General features: G+C 45.3%; 1 protein-coding gene across 5 annotated transcripts in view; it reads right to left on the reverse strand.

Annotated features, from left to right (window-relative positions):
* The window catches only part of DPP6 (dipeptidyl peptidase like 6), a 1,254,484-nt gene that overhangs the window by 127,728 nt on the left and 1,104,094 nt on the right, over positions 1 to 22,662 (reverse strand). For all 5 annotated transcript variants that reach the window (XM_051857103.3, XM_051857105.3, XM_070077270.2 and 2 more), the window contains exon 10: positions 20,839 to 20,936. In XM_051857103.3, coding sequence (XP_051713063.3) covers positions 20,839 to 20,936 — 98 coding nt within the window. The remainder of the gene's footprint in view (positions 1 to 20,838; positions 20,937 to 22,662) is intronic.

The following is a 22,662-nucleotide window of genomic DNA, read 5'->3' on the forward strand; positions in this document are numbered from 1 at the left end:
AGGATAGAGAAAAGGAGAACCACACAGCTTTTTGTGAAAAAGGACACAGCTGGAAACTCGCAACTTGAGATGGAAAAAGGTGTGTGAGGGGGTTGCCAGGGAACCAAGATGGAAAATTAGGTAAATCTGATTCAGAGAAAGCGCGGGAAACTGGGGAGGTTCTCCCCAGGGCGGAGGGAGGCGACAGGAGGTACAACTGCGGTACAACGGCAGAAGACAGGTCTTTTCCACACGGGAGAACAGGAGGCTTCTTGTGAGAAAACCAGAGAGGGCACCGTGACCAACAGCACAGGGGATGGGGCTCTGCATAGGAGAAAGATGAGAACGCACAGGCTTCGAAAGTCTTCCCTGTTCCAAGAGATTAATAAAACAGTTATGCATATTATAATATATTCTCTGAGTTATAAGGAAAAAGAAAAATCACAATAATTCAGTAGAAAGGAAATAAGTTTTGACAAAGAGTCAAAATGTAGGATGATCTAAAATTTTTCCTATGTAATATGTCTACCGTTGGGTATTATTTCAATTTTTTACTTCCTTGATAATGAGAATCTATTTTTATTTTATTAACATAAAGAGAACAGATTTCATGTATTTCACAGGTACAGTCTAAGAAGATAACCATACTTCTTATTTAATGCATATCTTCTACTTAAATATACCCTATATTGCTTTAAGAAGGCAACTAGGGGCCGGCACTGTGGCATAGCAGGTAAACCCACTGCCTGTGGTGCCGGCATCCCATATGCGCACCAATTTGAGTCCTAGCTGCTCCTCTTCTGATCCAGTTCTCTGCTATGGCCTGGAAAAGCAGTAGAAGATGGCCCAAATCCTTGGGTCCCTGCACCTGCGTGGGAGACTGGGAAGAAGCTCCTGGCTCCTGGCTTTGGATTGGCACAGCTCCAGCTGTTGCAGCCAACTGGGAAGTGAACCAGTGGATGGAAGACCTCTCTCTCTCTCTCTCTCTCTCCTTCTATCTCTGTGTAACTCTTTCAAATAAAATAAATAAATCTTAAAAAAAGGCGGCAGCTCAAAATTAAAAGTTCAAGTGTAAAAAAGAGATGACCTCCAAAATAAATTCATCCATAGCTAGTTCTAAACTATCATCAATTGACAATAAATTCAAACTCAATAATATAAATAACATAAAGAAATACTAGGTGAACATTTTATAGAATGATACACATGCAGTACATTTGTAAAAAATCAAAAATAAAAGCTAACACACATCAACAATGACGACACAGGAACCAGAAGAGAGGAGCTGGTAGACTCTGAAAATGAAAAAAGATCAGGAAATGGAAATGCTAATTATGCTGCATTACCTTATTTCACCTGTTTGTGCCTCATACATGTGTTGAAATACTGCACTATACTCCATTAAAATGCACACGTATTAAATGTCAACAAAAATCTAAGCATATATTCATGAATACAGATTTCAATGAAAAGGAATAGGAACATATTGTTTTTCAGAAGAAAAGAGAGAAGGATTGAATTTATTTTTATATTCAAGCTCTGTGAAGACAGAGATCCTATCTCCCATATTCATTTCTACATTTTCAGCACTTTGCATGGTGCTTTTCTTGGAGTAAATATTTAATATTTGTTAAGGAATGAATATAATGCTGATAGAACAGCTGAGATACTTTTTGCAGAGTACCTAATAAAATAACCATCAAATTCACATGTAAGATGGAATGGACAGAATAGTCAAATGCTTTTAAAAAGAAAAATGAGAGATTTATACAAAATTTACTAATAGCATAATATAGCTAATAGAGCTATATGACTTCTTTTTTTAAAAAAAATATTTCATTTATTTGAGAGGCAGAGAGAGTGAGTGAGAGTTAGTACTTGATCTACTGGTTCACTCTCCAAATGCCCACAAAAGCTGGGACTGGGCCAAACCAAATCCAGGAGCTCAGAACTTACTCCAGGTCTCCCACGCGGGTGGCAGGGCCCAGGCACATGAGCCATCCTCCAGGTCCTCCCATAGTGCACAATAGCAGGAAGTTTGATTGGAAGAGGAAAGAGCCAGTATCCAAACTCAGGTCCTCCAACAAGGGATGTGGGTGTCCCCAGTGGAGTTCTATTTTTTTTTTTTTTTTTTTTTTGACAGGCAGAGTGGACAGCGAGATAGAGACAGAGAGAGAGAGGAAGGTCTTCCTTTTTCCATTGGTTCTCCCCCCTATGGCCGCTGCGGCCAGCACACCACGCTGATCCGAAGCCAGGAGCCAGGTGCTTCACCTGGTCTCCCATGCGGGTGCAGGGCCCAAGGACCTGGGCCATCCTCCACTGCACTCCCAGGCCACAGCAGACTGGAAGAGGAGCAACCGGGACAGGATCCAGTGCCCCGACTGGGACTAGAACCCGGTGTGCTGGCGCCACAGGTGGAGGATTATCCTAGTGAACCGCAGCGCTGGCCCCCCAGTGGAGTTCTAACCACTGTTTCAAATGTCTGTCCCATGACTTCTACTGATATATTGATCAGCAGATCCATAAGTGGGTGGGCAGCCTGAAAACACAAAAGTTTACATAAGAGGACAGCTTGTATAAGAATTCAGCATTTCACATATGTGTCATCCAGAGTCCCAAGAGGAGGGAAGACTTCTGCAATAAACGGTTCTGGGAAAAAACGCTTAATTCTAATAAACGAGCAAGCAAAGAACAAGGACACATTTCTAGAAGAGAAACGCAGGAGAAAATTAATCATATGCACTCAGTAGCTTCTATGGGTAGTGGGATGACAAGTGGTTATTCTCTATGCTGCATAGATTAATTTTTAAATAAGAAAAATGTTATCAAAAGGCATTTAAGGTTTTCAATTTAAGGTGGATAGGTCACATTTGTTTATTTCTTTTCCTTCTAGAAATCTAATTGTTATGATAATATAGCAATAAAATAGGTACATATCCACAAATAATAAAGATAACAGAAGTCAAGAGATTCTAACACATTTCTCAAAGACCAGTGGCAGACCAAAGAATAATGAGGAATGAGTCTGGCTATAGAAAACAGAAGCTGGCTGGCGCTGTGGCTCAATAGGCTAATCTTCCGCCTGTGGCACCGGCACACCGGGTTCTAGTCCTGGTCATTCCGTCCCGGTTGCTCCTCTTCCAGGCCAGCTCTCTGCTGTGGCCCGGGAAGTGCAGTGGTGCGCCGGCCACAGCGGCCATTGCGGGTGTGTGTGTGTGTGTGTGTGAACCAACGGAAAAAGGAAGACCTTTCTCTCTGTCTCTCTCTTTCACTGTCCATTCTGCTTGTCCAAAAACAAAACAAAACAAACAAACAAACAAAAAAAACAGAAGCTGAAAAAAATCTACAGAATTATTAACCCCTGGGAGAATCTATGGGATTCAGAGCTTTGAGTAAAAGACAGCACAGAGTTGAGTAGCACGATTGAAATGCACATCACTGAGAGTCTGTGGATGAAATAGGTGACAAATGGGAAGAAAACACAGTTAGATGTGTATTACTTCAAAATCTAAGAAAGAAAAGGAAAGGAAATAAAACAGGTGACTTACAGAGGAATAAGTCCCAGAAAAACTTCAGGCTTATCCTAAGAAATACTGAATGCTAGAAGCAATTGAACTGCACGATCTAACTTTGAGGAGTAATTATTTTTAAAGTATCATTCTATATTCAGCTAAAATTCTAAAATTAAAGGAAAAAAATCAGACATGTCTGGGTTTTCAAGAAGTCATAAACTTCATTTCCTGTACTCCTTTCTTAGGAAACCATCTGGAGAATGTGCTCCAGGCAAAAGTGGAGTAAATCAAGAGAGAAAATGACATGAGATCTAGGAAAGTCACTTTAACCTGGAGCGCAGTATGGGGAAGTCCCACGGTGACATTAGTATAAAGGATATAAAGTAATTCAGACTCCAGCATGGCTGTGGAGGCTAGTTGGAGAGCCAGATTTGGAGAAGAGGAAAATATAACAGGATAGCTGATAAATGTCCAAAAAAAATAAATAAATGAGAGAGGACATGATAAAATTAAATGATGCAAGTAAAATATAAAGGCAATGAGGCTGGCGCCGTGGCTCAATAGGCTAATCCTCCGCCTGTGGCATGGGCACACCGGGTTCTAGTCCTGATCGGGGCGCCGGATTTTGTCCTGGTTGCCCCTCTTCCAGGCCAGCTTTCTGCTGTGGCCCGGGAGTGCAGTGGAGGATGGCCCAAGTCCTTGGGCCCTGCACCTGCATGGGAGACCAGGAGAAGCACCTGGCTCCTGGCTTCAGATCGGCGCAGTGCGCCGGCCTCAGTGGCCATTGTGGGGTGAACCAATGGAAAAGGAAGACCTTTCTCTCTGTTTCTCTCTCTCTCTCACTGTCCACTCTGCCTGTCAAAATAAATAAATAAATAAAGGCAATGAAAAGTCCAGGAAAAAAAGAAATGAGAGAAAAAGACACACAATCACAGTGCACCATTTAGCTTTATCTTGAATGATAATTACTTAGCTATGATCAACTGAATGTTATTTATCAGTCTTATTCTTTTAGAATCACCCTATTAAAAAAGGAAAATTTAGTTATTGCCACAAAGTGTAAATTCGATCAACCTCAATGAAGTCAAAATATAAACAAAGATCACCTAAGTTACTGGGTGTGAGGTGCAGGGAAGAGACATGGAGGAATGGTACAAGGCTAATATACTCATTTTATAAGTTGGAGAGTTAGGAACTCTGCTCTAGTTAATGGAGTGGGAAAAACACTGTGAGAATAGGATATTACTTTATTTCATAAAGGTAACCAATGCAGAAAAAATGTATATACTCATACATAAGAAAAAGGTGGAGTGGGCAGAGGGGTAAGTCTGCTGAATTACTGTCTAGCACAAGAAAGAGACAATAGATAATATAGGAATTAATTAATAAGGCAGTGAAGTACTTTTATTATTTAGTACTCTATCAGGAAAAAGAGCAGAAAGAGGTAAAAGTCATCTCCATTCTGGGGGTGGGATGGGTTAGAATGGTAGGCAGGGACAGTTATTTTTCATTATAAACCAGTCTGCATTATTTGTTTAAGTTTTATTTATTTGAAAGGCAGAGTGACAGAGAAGGGAAGGAAGAGGGGGAGGGGGAGGGAAGGGGGAGACAGTGAATTTCCATTTGTTGGTTACTCTCCAAATGATGCAACAGCTAGGCCACACTGAAGCCAGGAGCCAGAAACTCCATGTGGGTCTCCCACATGGGTGGCAGGGGACCTAGCACTTGGGTCATCACCTGCTGTCTCCCAAGTGCCTTAGCAGAAGCTGCATTGGAGTGGAGACAGGACTGACTCCCAGGCACTCAGTATGGGTTGTGGGTGTCCCTAGTGGCAGCTTAACCTGTTGTGGCCCCATAACACCTGCCCTTATTATTTTAAAGCATTAATAGGTAGCACACTGACATAAAGGAGGAACAAATTTAAAAGTAGATAAAACATATTTTAAAAGGAGCATCATGCTGTGCAGCAACAGTTTAGGTCCCTGGACGAGGCTGAGCTATTGGGCAGTGCAGCACATGCTGGCAGCTGGCACAGGCACCTGTCCTCAGAATGCACCTGCTCATGGCTGCTCTGGGTGCTTCAGCCAGACCAGGTTCACAGAATGAGTTTTTGAAGGTCCTCAAGGGGGGGCAGGTGAGAGAATCCAGGTAACAGAATGATTGATAATGCCCACTTAACAAACAACATTAAGTATCCACAAGATGGTAACATCAGATTAGATAGGCAGCAAACAGAATACAAGCACTGAGTGATGGAGAAGGTGATAACAGCTCAATGTTTTGGGGTTGACATTTGGAGCAGCAGTTAAGATGTGTCCCAAGTTGGAGTGTCTAGGCTTGTGGTCTGGCTCTTTTTTTGTTTTTAAAGATTTATTTATTTATTTGAGAAGCAGAGTTACAGAAAAGGAGAGATGGAGAGTGAGGTCTTCCATTACTTGGTTCACTCCCCAAATGGCTGTAATGGCCGGAGCTGGGCCAATCTGAAGCCAGGAGAAAGGAGCTTCTTCCAGGTCTCCCACACAGGTGCAGGGACCCAAGGACTTGGGCCATCCTCTACTGCCTTCCCAGGGCATAGCAGAGAGCTGGATCAGAAGAGAAGCAGTCAGGATTCGAACTGGTGTCCATATAGGATATTGGTGCTGCGGAGGGAGGCTTAGCCCATTTGCCATAGCACCAGCAACCCCTGGATCCTTCTAATTCCAGCCTCCTGCTAATGCACATCTTGGGAGGCAGCAAGTGATGGCCCAAAATCTTGAGTCCCTGCTACCCACTTGAGAGACCTGGATTGAGTTTCCAGCTCCCAACTTCAGCCTGGCACAGAACCAGCAGTTGCAGGCATATGGGAAGGTGGATCTCTATCTCTCCCACTCTCTTTCTGAATTGCAAATTAAATGAAAATAAATAAAACTTTTAAAAAGTTTGATGTTTCAACAAATACAACCCACTCTATAATGAGGGTTTGCTCTTCTAGTTCAGCAGAGGGTGGCTGGGTCTATTTAGAGCAGCCTAGGCCCTTGATGCAAAGAGCATCACCAACTTGGGACAGATAAGGGGTTTCACATAGAACAGCAGTAAAGATCCAAGCTGGCTTTTTCACCAAGCCAAACATGGATCACTTAAAATATATAGACAAACTGAGTATAGTGTACTTATTGAAAATAAATAAGGGAAGAGGCAAGTGATTTGATTTTGTGGAGCAAAGCTTTAACATCTAGAGTTCTAAGGGCTTGGATGTGCTGACTTCTCTTGGGAGCTTTGCTACTGTGATTTCTTAGTTATACAGAATGGGCACTCTCACAACGCTCAGGAGAATGTCCAGGTGCAGTGACTGGGGTCAGCCTGGAGGCCCAGCTGACTTGTGTCAGGCCTATCTCTTCATCAGGGCCCCTTTTGCCAGGACAATGCCACGTTCAACCCTCCCAGAAACTCACTGTAGAGGTTTTTACACTCACTGTTCACAACAAGCAGGGGGTTCTGTGCCCAGGAATGCAGCCCACAGACAATGCAGCAAATAGGCCCCCTTGCTCCAACCAGGGGCTGGATCTGAGGTACACAATTCCTTTTTGCTGGTGAAAACAGGGTGATAGAACCTTCCAGAACCATAAATCCTCCAAGAAAACCACATTTCTCTCTCCCTCTCATTATCTTTTTGCAGTGCTAATGATCTGTGCCTTCCCACCTCACATTATCATGTATTATCACTATTGTCTCCAATGCCAAGTAAGCAGGGCTGAAATCCCCTTGGGACAAAGAGCAGAAAGCAAAGAGCAAGGCACAGTTGTTCTTATTATCATGGTCCAGTCCTGAGGCGTGGGCACAGAGAGAAGTCTGTCACCATCTTCTGACCTGATACTGTCTGTCAAGTGGAGAAGGGGGAGGTACTGATCCAAAGGAGAATCTAGAGGGACATTATAATGAGAAAAATCTCAATGGAAATGAAGTCAACAGTGATTAGAATGGGTCACACCCATTAGAAGGTACTGGATACTTTACCCAGTGAAATCATGCAGGGAAGAATGTGAGTCAGTATATGATAGTGAGAGTGGATGTCCCTATAGGAGAATGGACTTGGTTATGGCAGGAATGAATGACTGCTTGCTGAGAGAGCTGATGAGCCTCTGCTGAGCTGTGGCTTCTCCCAGAGAACCTGTTCATGTCTGTGTAGGTCATCAATCATGAAATCCTCTCCTGGTATCACCATGTTGGTTCTCTTTATGTTGCTACCCGGAAGGAGGCATGGACAGGGACAGGAGAAGTCCGTTTCCACTGGTCCTGTGTGCCCTGGCCTGGGTTTGCAGCAATCAAAGGCAGCATGGCTTCCTATAGTCACCCTCACTCAAGGAAGCTGGGCCCACCCACAGTGGGCTCTAAGGCCTTCATGATAAAATCAGCCAACACCCATCCCATTAGAAGAGAAAGCAAAGAGAAGAAATGGTCTCTACACCCAATGTTCAGAGCGCTCCACAGTGGTTCTCTAACTACGGCCTCCAGATCAGCAGCATCTGGAAGGTTTTAGAAATATACATTTTCAGGTCTCGCTTGCACAACCACTGAATCTGGAACTCTTGGCATGAGGACCTGCAATGTCCAGTTTAACAAAGGACCCTCATTTTTCCAAGGCATGCTAGAGGGTGAGAACCACTGATTTGAGATCAGCAAGTCTCTGACAAACAGGAGAGACCATCGGCAAAGAATTGCAAAAGCCTTTCAACTGTAGACCTCTATTTCAATCTCTCCCCACATTACACATTATTTGAAGAAATGTATTCATAGGCAAATCAAGTATTTCAGAATAAAGAGAAATTGGGGAGCAGTTAAAGGAAAGGAGAAAATAGGGCTTGAAGTAGAATCATTTCTTTTGAAGATAAGGTTGGAACTGGGTATTGAAAGACAAGGATTGATGTCAAGATGAGGAGCAATACTGAGGTATTCTGATTACCATAGAAAATAGATAGTCATTTCAGTGATGATTGAAATTGCGTTTTAAAAAGGACATGGTACCAAAATATTAACAGGAAGCGAAAATTCCTGGAAGCAATGCTACCAATTTTCTCTTTAATCTAAAGCACTATATCTGCTCTTACTATTCATTCAAAAAGCACTTAGTCATGGCTTAGTGGGTGATTCTAGCCTGGCAATACAGAGATGGACAAAACCTTCATGCAGGGCAGCTCACAGAGAGAAAGGGAGACAGATGATCAAGCCATCAATTTCAATACACAGTGAGCACTGCTCTCATAGAAGGAAACAGAAACTGCCATGGAGCATGTGGGAGGAACACTTGTAAAAGCACAGCTTGGCTAAGAAAACATTATAACATTGCCATGAATCCCAGCTTAAGGTATCTTCAGTGACTCTTCTTGGTGAGCAGTATATGAATTTTTTATTAGTCCATTTGTTTGCTATAAAATATTAATAGAGCATTGTCTCTCTCACAGGGATTAATGTGCTGTGTCACTTCTTGGTATTCCAAATCCAGCAAAGGTTCTGACAGTTATCTGGCAATAAAGGGCAAAGGGAGCAAAAGCCCGTTTATTCAGTAAAATAAAGAGCCTGCAATTAAGGTTGACATTTTTTAAGCAGTATTTATTTCATGGACCAATTTGGGTCTAAAAAATACTGTAAAAGAGAATTTTTAAAAAAGGATGTGCTTTAACAAAGGGCACTGTTGAACAAGTGGAAATGACACTAAATACCAACTAATGCCCATGATAAAGTGTATGGCTCCAGATCTCAGTATGCCCTCAAATGAGACACACAATTGTCTAAAAAATACATTCAGGAACAAACTGTTTTAAAAAATAGAAAAATAAGGACTTTCAGACAAATTACAGTTCTATGTACATGAGTATCTCCATAATTTCATTTTCATTGGAGGGACAGACCAAGCTAACTTTTCCCTCCATCTTAGGGGCTCACTGTAACTCAGTTACAGCAGTAGGGTAAGGGATAAAAAAGTGAGGGGGGTGTCAAACGTAACACATCTTAGGGACTGAGAAGTTTTCATTCAACATTTTAAATGTTTTGAACATGAAGGGATCCACTGAATAGGATAATATCTTCATTTTCTTTTATTCAGCACCATTAACCTATTTGTCATCAGTCCATCCATCCATCCATTTCTCCATCCTCCCATCCATCATCTAATCACACCGCCATTCGTCATCCATGCAACCATCCATCCATCCACTTACCTACTCATCCATTACCCATAATCTATTCACACAGTCATCCATCATCTATGTATCATCCATCTTTTCTTATATCCATCCTCCTTTCATCTACTCTTTCATCAACCATCCCTCTCTCCTGCTCTTCTTTATCATCTGTCCATCCACCCATCCACCATTTATCCATTGTCCGTGTTATTCATTCATACAGCTATTATCTATCCATCCATTCATACATCCATCTTCCTTCCACCCACCCATTCCTCCATCCAACTCTCCAAAATCCACTCACGTACATCCACCATTAATTCAGTCATTCATGAAACCACCCATCATCCATTCATACACTCATACACCCATCATCACACCCACATACTCAACTTGTCCATTCATTATGGATTAAGCACTTCCTGGATAAACTCCTACTGTCACGTGAGGAATGTTTCCCATATGTCCCTGCAGATTTTCTCCACTTTGTTTATTGTTCTTTGTACTGAGGGTTGGAAGTTACCTGTAGAGATGGCACCAGGGAGCTTAGACTTATGGGAGCATTGGTAGGAGAGCAAAGGGAAAACAAAAAAGTGAAAAGTGAAATGTTAAAGTGAAATGAACACTATGAGAAACGGTGACTTGATTAGCCCTTGCCCTGACTGTTGATGAACAACTTAATACATTATCCCTCCTAGTATTTTTTTTGTTTATTCTACTTAATACTTTTGGTTGAATACTGTAATCAATACAGTTATTCTTAAGTGTTGAAACTTAACTGAAAAGTGATCACTGTTAAATATAAGAGTGGGAATAAGAGAGGGAAGAGATGTGCAATTCGGGACATGCTCAAGCTGACTTACCTCAAACAGTAGAGTTAGAAACATACCAGGGGATTCCAATTCAATCCCATCAAGGTGGCATGTACCAATGCCATCTCACTAGTCCCAGTGATCAATTTCTGTTCACAATTGATCATAATGATAGGACTAAGAGCCAAAGGGAGCACATAAACAAGACTAGTGTCTGCAAATACTAGCTGATAGAATAAAAAAGGGAGAGAACGATCCAACATAGGAAGTGAGATACACAGCAGGCCCATAGAATGGCAGATGTCCTAAACAGCACTCTGGCCTCAGAATCAGCCCTTAAGGCATGCGGATCTGGCTGAAAAGCCCACGAGAGTATTATAGGCATGGAAAGCCAAAACACTCTGGCAAAAAAAAAAAAAAAAAAAAAAAAAAAAACCAAAAAAACCCTAAATGAAAGATCTCTGTGAGATCCCAGTGGAAAGAACAGGTCATCAAAGAAGGAGGTACCTTTCTCTGAAGGGAGGAGAGAACTTCCATTTTGACTACGACCTTGTCTAAATGTGATCAGAGTCGGTGAACTCAAAAGGCTTCCATGGCCTTGGCAACTCATGACAAGAGCCTAGGGTGATTACTGATGCCATAAACAAGAGTGTCAATTTGTTAAGTCAACAACAGGAGTCACTGTGCACTTACTCCTCATGTAGGATCTCTGTCCTTAATGTGCTGTACATTGTGATTTAATGCCATAACTAGTACTCAAACAGTATTTTTCACTTTGTGTTTCTATGTGGGTGCAAACTGTTGAAATCTTTACTTAATATATGCTAAACTGATCTTCTGTATACAAAGAGAATTGAAAATGAATCTTGGCCGGCGCTGCGGCTCACTAGGCTAATCCTCCGCCTTGTGGCACCCGCACACCAGGTTCTAGTCCCGGTTGGGGCACTGGATTCTGTCCCGGTTGCCCCTCTTCCAGGCCAGCTCTCTGCTGTGGCCAGGGAGTGCAGTGGAGGATGGCCTAAGTCCTTGGGCCCTGCACCCCGTGGGAGACCAGGATAAGTACCTGGCTCCTGCCATCGGATCGGCGCGGTGCGCTGGTTGCAGCGCGGCGGCCATTGGAGGGTGAACCAACGGCAAAGGAAGACCTTTCTCTCTGTCTCTCTCTCTCTCACTGCCCACTCTGCCTGTCAAAAAAAAAAAAAAAAAAAAAAAAAGAAAAGAAAAAAGAAAATGAATCTTGATGTGAATGGAAGGGTGGAGGGAGAGGGAAAGGGGAGGGTTGCAGGTGGGAGGGAAGTTATGGGGGGGGGAGCCATTGTAATCCATAAGCTGTACTTTGGAAATTTATATTCATTAAATAACAGTTTAAAAAAAAAGTAGGTGGGTATTTCTATGGCTTCCTTTTTCTTTTTCTTTTTTGTTTTTACAGGCAGAGTGGACAGTGAGACAGAGAGAAAGGTCTTCCTTTTTCCGTTGGTTCACCCTCCAATGGCCGCTGAGGCCGGCGCACTGTGCCGATCCAAAGCCAGGAGCCAGGTGCTTCTCCTGGTCTCCCATGGGGTGCAGGGCACAAGGACCTGGACCATCCTCCACTGCACTCCCGGGCCGCAGCAGAGAGCTAGACTGGAAGAGGGGCAACCGGAACAGAATCCGGTGCCCCAACCGGGACTAGAACCCGGTGTGCCGGTGCCGCAGGTGGAAGATTAGCCTATTGAGCCACGGCGCCGGCCGGCTTCCTTCTTACAGTCCTTCCATCCATCCCAAGTACCTAGCCCATTGGTGGCTTGCTTCACATGGCTCTCCCTAGCCTTGTAACCCAGTATTGCTTATCCTCTCTCCCACCAAGTTCCTTCAGGACAAAAGTGGTAACAATGAGCCAGCTGCAACCAGTTCCTGGGCGCTGCACTCTCCTGGTGTGTGTCCTATCCCTTACCCACTCTTTCAGAGGCAGTGCCTTTGTAAAGTGCTGTGCAGATGAAGCTAGTTTGAGTGTCCTCTCTTTATGCTGCAGGGGCACTGGCTGATACAGAGAGGGGCTGCAAAATCACTGACTTCAGCTTCTTCTTTCCACCGAAATGCCTCACTCAAGGAAACAGCAGCTCTCGAGGTTAAGGTATTAGTGGAGACTTTAAAATGTGAGGACAAAGTATGGATGCCATATGGATCCAGAGCCAGAAAGATCCTGAGATACCGAAGAACCCAGGTCCCTCCTCTGACAGATGAGGAATCTGGAAGATGGCTTCTGGTATTCCGGAGGATCAAATGATCAGCTGAATTCTGTGGCTACTGCCTTGCTGATGCCCCTGCCTGGTGTTGTCTCCATGACGTCAATTTCTGATGTGCCATGCTTGGATATGTCCAGGTCTTGGGCTGACAGAGAAATGTCATGATCATCTTGGTCACATTAGGCACATCAGACCTGCAGCCCTCTGCTCATTGTCAACACCTGGGTATTTGTCTCTGTGTCTGCTCCCTTTTTGAGACCAGGACCTGGTGGTGGTGTTCCCAACTCCTCTCCATTTCAGCAACCTCCACTCTGGCATTTGTTTTAGCTCCTGCTGAATTCCCACCATCTTCACCCAGTCCCAGTCATCGCCCTCCATGACCACTGGAAAGTTCCAAATTCTAACCCTCTACTGTCCTCCCACTTCAAAATGTTCTGACAATGTCAGATCTGGAGTTAAAATTGTGTTATTGTAGTTGACCAAGTTCTCACAGATGCCTACTAGTTACTTTGTCTGCTTTGTCTTTTCCAAATGCCAGGCACACTCTCTAACTCAGACCCCTTCTACAGTCCCCTAAACCCAGCAGGTCCCAGCCTGAGCTAATGCAGACACAGTGGGATGTGTTCCCTTATGGACTTCTCCTGTGTACTTGCTGTGCATGTTGAACCACAGTGACCATTTCCTCTTGCTTGTCCAGTGAGACCATTGTTTGCCTCTACCCTCCTCCACAAAAGAGCTTTCTGCTGATGTTTGAAACGTGTTCAGATTTGAGGTCAGATTCTTCATTGCCAGAGTTTTCCTTTCCAGTTAAAGTCTCCCCCTGTCTAAATCTGGATTTGCATTATTCAGTAGGGTCCCATGTCCATACCCTCCCTGATCCTCTCAAATAAAAGAACTTCACTCAGTTTGCCCTCTGCCTGTAAGATAACTCTAATAGACAATGGATCTCGGGCAGCATAAGGAGCCTTTGCCCTTCAGATTACAATCAGAGATAGCCACCTGCTTCTTACATTTCTAAGGACTCCTACATGCACGCCTCACAGATATGAAGACTACTGAGAGCCAGCGCCGCGGTGCACTAGGCTAATCCTCCGCCTTGCGGCGCCGGCACACCAGGTTCTAGTCCCGGTCGGGGCTCCAGATTCTGCCCCGGTTGCCCCTCTTCCAGGCCAGCTCTCTGCTGTGGCCAGGGAGTGCAGTGGAGGATGGCCCAAGTGCTTGGGCCCTGCACCCCATGGGAGACCAGGAGAAGTACCTGGTTCCTGCCATGGGATCAGCGCAGTGCACCGGCTGCAGCGCGCCGGCCGCGGCGGCCATTGGAGGGTGAACCAACGGCAAAGGAAGACCTTTCTCTCTGTCTCTCTCTCTTACTGTCTGCTCTGTCAAAAAAAAAAAAAAAAAAGACTACTGAGAGGCTGTGATTGTCTTGAGTGGCTCTGTGACAGGACTTCAGACAAAGAAAAAGAGCCAAGGGAAGGGAAGAGCCAACAAGGGATCATTTGTAATCCAGCTCAAAAGGCACAGCACTGTAGATATTCTATGACTTTCAAATCAAATCCTGGGAGAAAGGACTTCTTCAGTAGCCCCGAAGTAGGGGTAGGAATAATCCACTCCTTCACCTGACTCAAAAATGGTGTCTCGTCAGTGTCTTTAGGGGAGGGACCATATCCTAAACCTCACTCCATTGGTGGCACAGAGGAGAATGTGTAGCAGAGTAGATGCCTGCATAGTTCCCCTGATCCTGAGAATACAAGCAAACACAGCTGGGGAGAAGGGCAAACATTACTTCCAGAGGCTTCTGCGATCCGGGAGTGGGGTGGGGAGCTTAAATGGAAAGAGTCGAAAAAAAGTCACAACAAGGTATACCAGATCTGGAAACAGAGAAACTTTAGGAGTTCTAATAGCTACAGAATCTGAGCAGTAGGAAGTCACTAAGAAGGTGGTGGCAAAGCCCTGAGCTGTCAGTAGGTGGTAGGTGCTGATCACATTGTTCACACTTCAATGCGTGCCTGACAGTTAAAAACATGATGCTATGCGAATTTTGCCAAGTTTTATTTTCCTGAAGTTTCCATCAAATCCCTGTCCTGGACTTGCTAGCTGTGGCCCATGGGAGAAAACTGTAGCTGTCACTTCTATCCTTGGAGTTTACCATCAGGCAGCTCACCTAGCCTCGTGACACGGTTTCAGAAAACCTCGTCCCGTGTGTTGTTGACATCTTCAGATATCAAGGCTGTTGTGCAGGCTTAAAGAGCTCGTTGGCTAACAGAAGTGTCTTATTTATGAGGAGAGGGTAGGCAGAATCATATTTTACTTTTCTGATATCTGCTGCTCTTCATAAGCCTTTCAAACAGCTGCTGTTTCCTTGGGCATCTGCTCACGCATTGTCTTCAGAATAATCTGACTGTCCTCTCAAACACGGACCACCACAGTGTTGAACTAAACACGCCTTTCTCCTCATACATGTATTTGTCCCAACATCTGAGACACACACTTCCAGCTTCCCAGAGCACCAGGCATTTCTATTAATGAGAGCATAGACTCCTGCAATCCACAGTAGCTTTGTGAATCTCTTCCCAGTGCATCAGTAAAGATCTTCATTCCTCAGCCTGGAGTTTCTACATTACCCTAGTCACTCGGAACAGCTTCTCGCTCTAGCGAGTAACAGAGACCCTGCTCTGATCTGACACTGAGGACACCACAGCTGCCTGGTTAAACTGGTCTCCTTGAACAAATGATCCTTAGGATGAATTCTCTAGAATACTTAGGTACCCAGACTATTACTTTATCACATGAGGGAGAGAGAGAGCGTTATCTCTGAGAGCAGCAAAGAGCACTTATCCAATTGGAGTTTACATTCAAGCCACTTCCAAAGAAATCCAGAAGTCAAATTCAGATTAAAAAACATATATTCCCAGAGTTGTTGCGAAAAGACAAAAGGAGACAGGAACCAATGTAAGTAGGATGGCAGATTCAGGGATAGAAATGGGGAACATGCTTTTTATTTGAAAAGAAGGTGATTCTTCCATCCTAGGTGGGGGCTCTGCTGAGAAGGCACTCAAAGCACTGGCAACACCACAAAAACTAACATCCTGACCAGCTGCACCTGGACGAAGGGAAGCAGGTAGGAGGGAGGCACTGCCAGCGAGGCCCTGAGCCATCTTCACGTCACCTACACGTTCAAGCACAAAGGGTCACACAGGAGTGGCAGCTCCTGACGTCAGGAGTCTGTGTGCAAACCTTGGCTCTACTACTAATTCAAAGTGCAATCATACACCAGTCAGGTCAAGCAACCGCAGCTCAGGGGTCTCACAGGTACAATAAGGAAAATGTAAAGCGGTGGAGCCTGCACGTATTAGGGACAGAGGTACAGGGACCTCATCATGGACAGCAGCAGAGACTGAGGGGGCAGCTGTCCAGATGGCGGTGGTATCAGTGATAATGGTGGTGATGGTGTCCGATGATGGTGTTGGTGACTTTAATAATGGTGGCGTTGGGCCGGCGCTGTGGCTCACTAGGCTAATCCTCCGCCTTGTGGCGCCAGAACACTGGGTTCTAGTCCCATTCAGGGAGCTGGATTCTGTCCCGGTTGCCCCTCTTCCAGGCCAGCTCTCTGCTATGGCCAGGGAGTGCAGTGGAGGATGGCCCAAGTGCTTGGGCCCTGCACCCCATGGGAGACCAGGAGAAGCACCTGGCTCCTGCCTTCGGATCAGCATGGCGCACCGGCCGTGGCGGCCATTGGAGGGTGAACCAACGGCAAAGGAAGACCTTTCTCTCTGTCTCTCTCTCTGTCCACTCTGCCTGTCAAAAAAAAATAATAATGGTGGCGTTGATGGTGAAGCAGATGGTGGTGGTCATGATGACGGAGGAGGTTACAAGCATGGGGATTCTATCATTCATGTACGTTTCCTTTGCTTAATGACCTTTGGCTTCTCCAGTGCTTAAAGACTACTCAACATACCATGCTTTGTATACACAGGCAAAGAGAAAAGACTGAATTTCATATCTGGGTCAACATAGGGTGTATCACAGGGGAGGCCAGGAGAGTATCAGCTGCCTGGGAATTTGCAGCAATTGAGCATCACTGTAAACTGGACATCACTCAATGAGCTGGAAGTGCACACAACCACATGCGGGGTCCTTACAGGGTGCTCCGTGCAGGGAGGAAAAGACATCTGCATCTACGGCTGCCTCTGAACTAGTATCTGGAACACAATGCCCTTTCTGTAAAGCAAGCACGGCAATTCACACACAGCACTGCATGCTTTGCAAAAACAGACAGGCAAGAGGGTACTCCTATCCACTTTAAACATGACCCTGTGTGGTGGGCCAGGACATTGGGGTAGAGAATCAGGTTGAAAAAGATCAAATGAGAATGGCATTACATGGACTAATGACAGTCCTGGACAAAGACCTGAGCAGGATCTAAATCCTTGGGGCAAAACAAAGAAACTGGGGTGAGGTTAAAAGTGTGAGAGGTCTTTGGACCTTGAACAGGCCATGGAAGCGTGTGCGGGGAGGGGGAGGCATAAGCCCCAATGACCTAGGCTCAGGTGCATCAAGGCGACCATGTTGGATTCCCCCAGGCTGTTTAAGTGATCCTTTAGAACTTGCCACTGGGAGGCGGTCAGGAAAAATGCGCAGGGCTGGCAGCTGCACAGTACCTGCATGAGATATTTGCAGAACAAAAACACATATCAGCACAGTGCAACATGTCTTCAAAATGCTGCTGCCGGGAACCCGCTGGAGCTTAATTCAACACCCAGCTCTAGAGCTCTGGAGAGGCCTGAGGAAACCAGCAAAAACCAACTGCGTGTGTTTTATCAGTGCAGCTGGGTATCTGTGTGAAATGGTAGAAACCTCAGGACAGGCAGTGAATGACAATTTCCATTTGTTTGTTTTTTTCCACTCACAGGATGTACTGCATTTAGGCTTTCCTGCACAGGTTCAACAAAAGTCTTCTCATCTTAGCAAGGCATCCTTGCGGCTGCCTTCACCTGTGGAAGCTGAGCCAGTGACCCTGGGGTCAGTCTCCATGCTGGCTCCTTCTTAACAGAGACGTTTTCCAAGATAGCCCCCAGGTTTCCCATGATCCTGTGGCTTCTGAGAAGCCCTTTCAAACATCTCTCATTCTCCCCCGTGATGGGCACTTTAGCTCACAAGTCGGTCCCTTCCATATTCATCATGGCTATTGGCCATGTTCATTATTTGCGGCTTACTAGACTTGAGTCCTTTGATGGGTGAGGCCACTAGATGTTAGTTATCCAAGTGTCTAACACAGTGCATGGCACAGAGAGAAGATGAGTGTTGGCCCTGTCATGCAGGGGTGGGGAACCTTTTTCCTGCCATGGGCCATTTGGTTATTTCTAACATCATTTGTGGCCCATACAAGGTTGTTAACTTAAAAAATAGCCTGCTATAGATTTACTGAATTTCAAGTTCTGCCTGCTGTAGTCTTGGCAGGGCCACTCCAAAGGACTTTGCAGGTGTTAGAAGGCCCCCTGGGCCAGATGTTCTCCAACACAGCATAGGGGAAGGCTCTGAAAGTGCTGACTTTTCACATTATCCGAGGGAAATCAGGATGCTTATCAAGCAAACGAGAATGGAAAGTGGACAGGGATGGTACAAAGCATGGCTAAGTGAGGGCACAAAGGTGTTAGGCATTGCTCTTGATTGCTCTGTACCGGACTGCTGATTGGAAGCCGAGGACTTTCAGAAATGTCTGCATCTATCCCTTCCTGGAGTTTTGAGGATGATTTAATGATCCAGTCCCATGCTTGCTGTACCACCTTTTTAAATTTTTACAACCACTCATGAGAGTAAACACTTTTATTACTAACAATTAACCCCATTTTACTTGAGAACCACAGGACCCGAAATTGAACGCTGGCAGTTGGCTAGACAATCTTCACTCTGAACCACCTGTTCTCTATCTATCTGGGGACCTTGGTAATGACTGGAGACATTTTCAATTGTCTCAATGAGGGCAGGGGATGGGAGGATGAGGTTACTATTGGCATACAATGCATAGAGGGCAGAGATGCTATCAAAGCTACAATGCTCAGGACAACCCTCTATAGTAAAGAATCATCAGGCATTAAATTATCGATACTGCTGATTTTGAGAAACTGGCAGAAACCATGACACTGTGACCCTTCAGGCCACACTGCCTCCTCTTCTGTGTTTCTTCATGGCCTTTCACATGCCTGCTTGCTTGCAATGAATTTTTTCAAGGTCTGTATCCCCCTTCACAGTGTCAGCTCTGTTTCCTTCACCACTAAATTCTCAGATCTCAGGCTAATGGCCGGCAAATACTCATGCTAAATACTGCCTGCCTCACATTTAGTCTACGATTTCTAATACGTATGTGCTCACTTTAAAAAAAAAAACTCAAGGATGTGTGATGAAGAAGTAGCATGGGCAAATGACATTTGCATATTACAGATTTATTTTGGGCATAAAATGCATTATTGCATTTAGCTTAGGAAATTAGAGCCAGCAGAAAACCTGAAACCCTGCATCCAAACTTTGGGTCCTGACTGAGGCTAATTTTTCATTGTCCTTGAAGCTAATCATGCCTGCGGAAACAGCATCACCAAATTGACTAAACGAGATTTTCAATTAACTCAAACAGATGGCTGAAATTTTCCAGGTGACTTTCCATATTAATTCAGTGAGTTTGCTGGACCAGGCCCCAGGAGGCTTGACAGGGATGGGGGCTGCAAGGCAAACCATGAAATATATGGATCTCTAGGAGAGAAGTCACAGCCCTAAGATGAACCTTTCTTTAATCCCAGCAAAGCTATTGCCAGCCAAATCAATCCAACACCCTCAAACTCTGCACACAGGGCTGGCCTCCCAGCGGTGGGTCTTCAGAGAGTCAGGCCCTGGGCTGGCTGCCTGGGAGTCAGGTTCATTAACTTACTAGAAGACTCTGGCCATCCCAGGTGAGGGAGAAGACCAGGCAGGGCAGGGCAGGGCAGGGCAAAGAGGCAGTGACTGGCCCTCACAGAGCACGGAGTTCTGTGCAGGTTGGTCTGTGTTAGGACCTCACGGCATTTTAAGTTTTGTTGAAGAAAGAAGTGGAATTCTGCAGAGGTCTCAGGTTTCTGTGCAGGGCGTGGGTGTGGGACAAGAATAGCCATGCAGTCACTGCAGAAGAACACATTCATCAGGGGACCAGAGTCATCAAGGCCCAGAACATCAATCCCAGAGCCAGGAGGAGCCAGAGTGGCTGTGGCCAAAGGCGCCTGCTCTTCTGGAAGCTGCCAGCAGCTACGAATAATGTGGAGTTCCGTAATTGAATAATGAAGACCCAGGCTAGAGGTTTGGCAAAATTTGGATTGGGTATTTGCTGAGCCTGAGAATGAGTCATTCTTGGCTTACACAGTCCCACTTGCAGAGTTATAGGGATCTAAAAATGCGTGGATCCTGGTGCCACTACAATTTCCTCTTTTTTGAAGCCCCCATCAATATTCTCAATAAGGGTTTAACGGTGATGCAACTGAAATCTGGATGGATAATCAACCCCCAGACTGAATTTTGGGACAAACTAAACTGATACCCAGACCACTTCACTTGCATGGAGCTTATCAGCTGTTTTGATTTTTAAAAATCTACAACAAGTAGACATTGATAAGACGTCAATCACACTGTCAATATGTCTTGCAACTCTGTCACCTTACCATCTGGGAGATTTGGCCTTATTGAAACAGAGCACATCACACAGCTGCTGGATCTGCAGAATTATAGAAAAGCTCTAAAATGATGCTCTAAAACCAGGGATTCGTTTGCAGAAATTCAAGCTATGTGACTTCCTTGGAATTACTGTATCAGTTCCTCCAGTGCGTGTTATCTGCTGTTGGCCAAGTGTTAGCCATTGTGACCCTACTGACCCAGACATGTCCTTCCCAGAGGAGCCCTGCCTCCCGGGAAGGTAATCTACTCCTGAAATGAACCAACAAATAGCAGTTGTCCATGTTCACTGGGTTTTCTTTTCCTGAAAAACCAAATCACAAAGCAGTAACAAAAACTTCAGAAAGCTTATCTTTTTTGATGGATGCTTGGATTAGTAGCAAAATAAGTTAGATTCCAAAAAGAACATATGCATGCACCTTCATGTTATTTTTTTCTAACATAATAGAAGAAAACAAACCTCATTCGTGGGTCATCAGGCGGCATCATCTCCAGGTCATGAGTGGGTCCATTTAAGCCGATAACGTGTAGGGAAATGCTGGGGTTTTCAGAGCCGGCCTGGAAAGAGGAACAGAGACACAAATAAGCAACCTGGTGCCTGCAGAGTGCTTCAGCCCTGGAGAATTTTCTCCAGAAGAGTCACAGGTGAAGCTCTGGGAATTCTGGAGCTCACTGCTAAGGAGCCAGGTGCAGGCTGAGAACAGATGCTTCACATGTAGAGTTATAAAGGCTAAAGAGATAGTCAAACCGATTTGTTTCTTCCCCAGGAATCCCCTTCCTCCTTCCCCAAATCTCTCAGTCTACCTGCAGTGAGTACCACTGTCCTTGGTTCACCACAACTGGAGGAGGAAAAGCAAACCAGACAAGAGGAGAAAAGATGGGTGCAAGACCAGGAAGAGAAAGCTGGAGGGTGGGGGCAGGGTGGACACAGAGAATGATGGTCACGGCTCAGTGGTGGGGAGTCAGTCCTTCCAGGACTGCTACACTGCTCCCTTGTCTCTGGGAACAAGTACCCAGAAGAGGCTAGGGAAAGCTGTGGCAGTGCTTCCTCAGGGGACGGGCTTGGTCTGCTGCCCTCCCTTTCTCAGCACCCTACACAAAGCATTCACTTTAACAGAGGAAATCAACCCCTATCAAGGCACAAGCCAGGCAGGTTCACCAACTCAAGATTCTGATTGTGGAGTGGGTGGGAGTGGGGGCAAAGAGAGCAGCAGTTCTGTTGGCCAAACATGTTGCTTTCTATTGTGACAAGAAACTTCCAACCCTGAGCAATGTGGTGTACCCCAAGCCCATCTTCAGAGCCCCTGTCCCAGAGTCCCCAGTGAAGTCCAGAGGCCCTACAGGATTTTAGGTTGTTACTCTTAGATTGGGGGAACTTCCGTAAAAAAAAAGTCACCATGAAAAGTCTTCCTTCTCTGGGTGGTCAGATGAAGAGCAGGCAGCTAATGGCTGCTTTGTGTGGGTGTGTGCACGTGCACTCATGAAGGCATACATGAGTGTGTGTGCACATGGGAGTGTGTCATGTGTATGAGAGTGTGTGAGCATGTGTGTGTTTGGGAATATAGAGGGCTTAGGAAGATTTGGCATCAATCCAGTATACTTTATTATGTTTCCAAGTCACTTTGGTCCTTTCCATGTAATACAGAATTAAGTCCGATGAAGTATGACTGAGAAAGGAGTGGAAGAACATTGTGTGCTGGTATCTAGATGCTCTCGGGGGGGGGGGGGCAGAGACCCAGGCTGTGGCCCCAGGGGACTCCTGCTCCTTCCATTCTGGGACCCTCTTGGATCTTGGCCACACCCCTATCACAGGGTTGTTGAAAGGAGTATGCAATATCAGATGTTATCGATGTTAGTAAAATGGTTCCTTATCTGTGGTGCCCTCTTAATCCCTGGGCACCATCTTAAGCTCTGGCCCTAAGCCCCAGCCTGGCTTGCTAGAAGTCAGGTGACCAAATGGCCCAACCACAGTGTCAGACCCACCCCCACCCTAATGGGATTCACTGCTTCCACTTTGCTACGCCCTGCAGGAGTATAACAAGACCTGCTTCCCACACACAGGCCTTATCAGTTTAAAGAGAGTGTGGACTCCTGGCTTTCAGATCTCTCTAGTGGGACAGGGAGCTAAGGTTCAAATATTCCTAGTGGAGACTGGAGCACTGTTTCAGAGGCAGGCAGCCATGTGGTGGAATCCAGGCACTGAGCTGCTCACACTCAAGTGGTCTTGCAGCTGTCTAAGGAGACCAGTGGGTAGCAGGACCCTGTGTTTTCATGGGAGTTGCAT

This window comes from Oryctolagus cuniculus, chromosome 7, assembly GCF_051225735.1.
Source record: "Oryctolagus cuniculus isolate XC-2025 breed Fujian yellow rabbit chromosome 7, ASM5122573v1, whole genome shotgun sequence".
NCBI lineage: Eukaryota > Metazoa > Chordata > Mammalia > Lagomorpha > Leporidae > Oryctolagus > Oryctolagus cuniculus.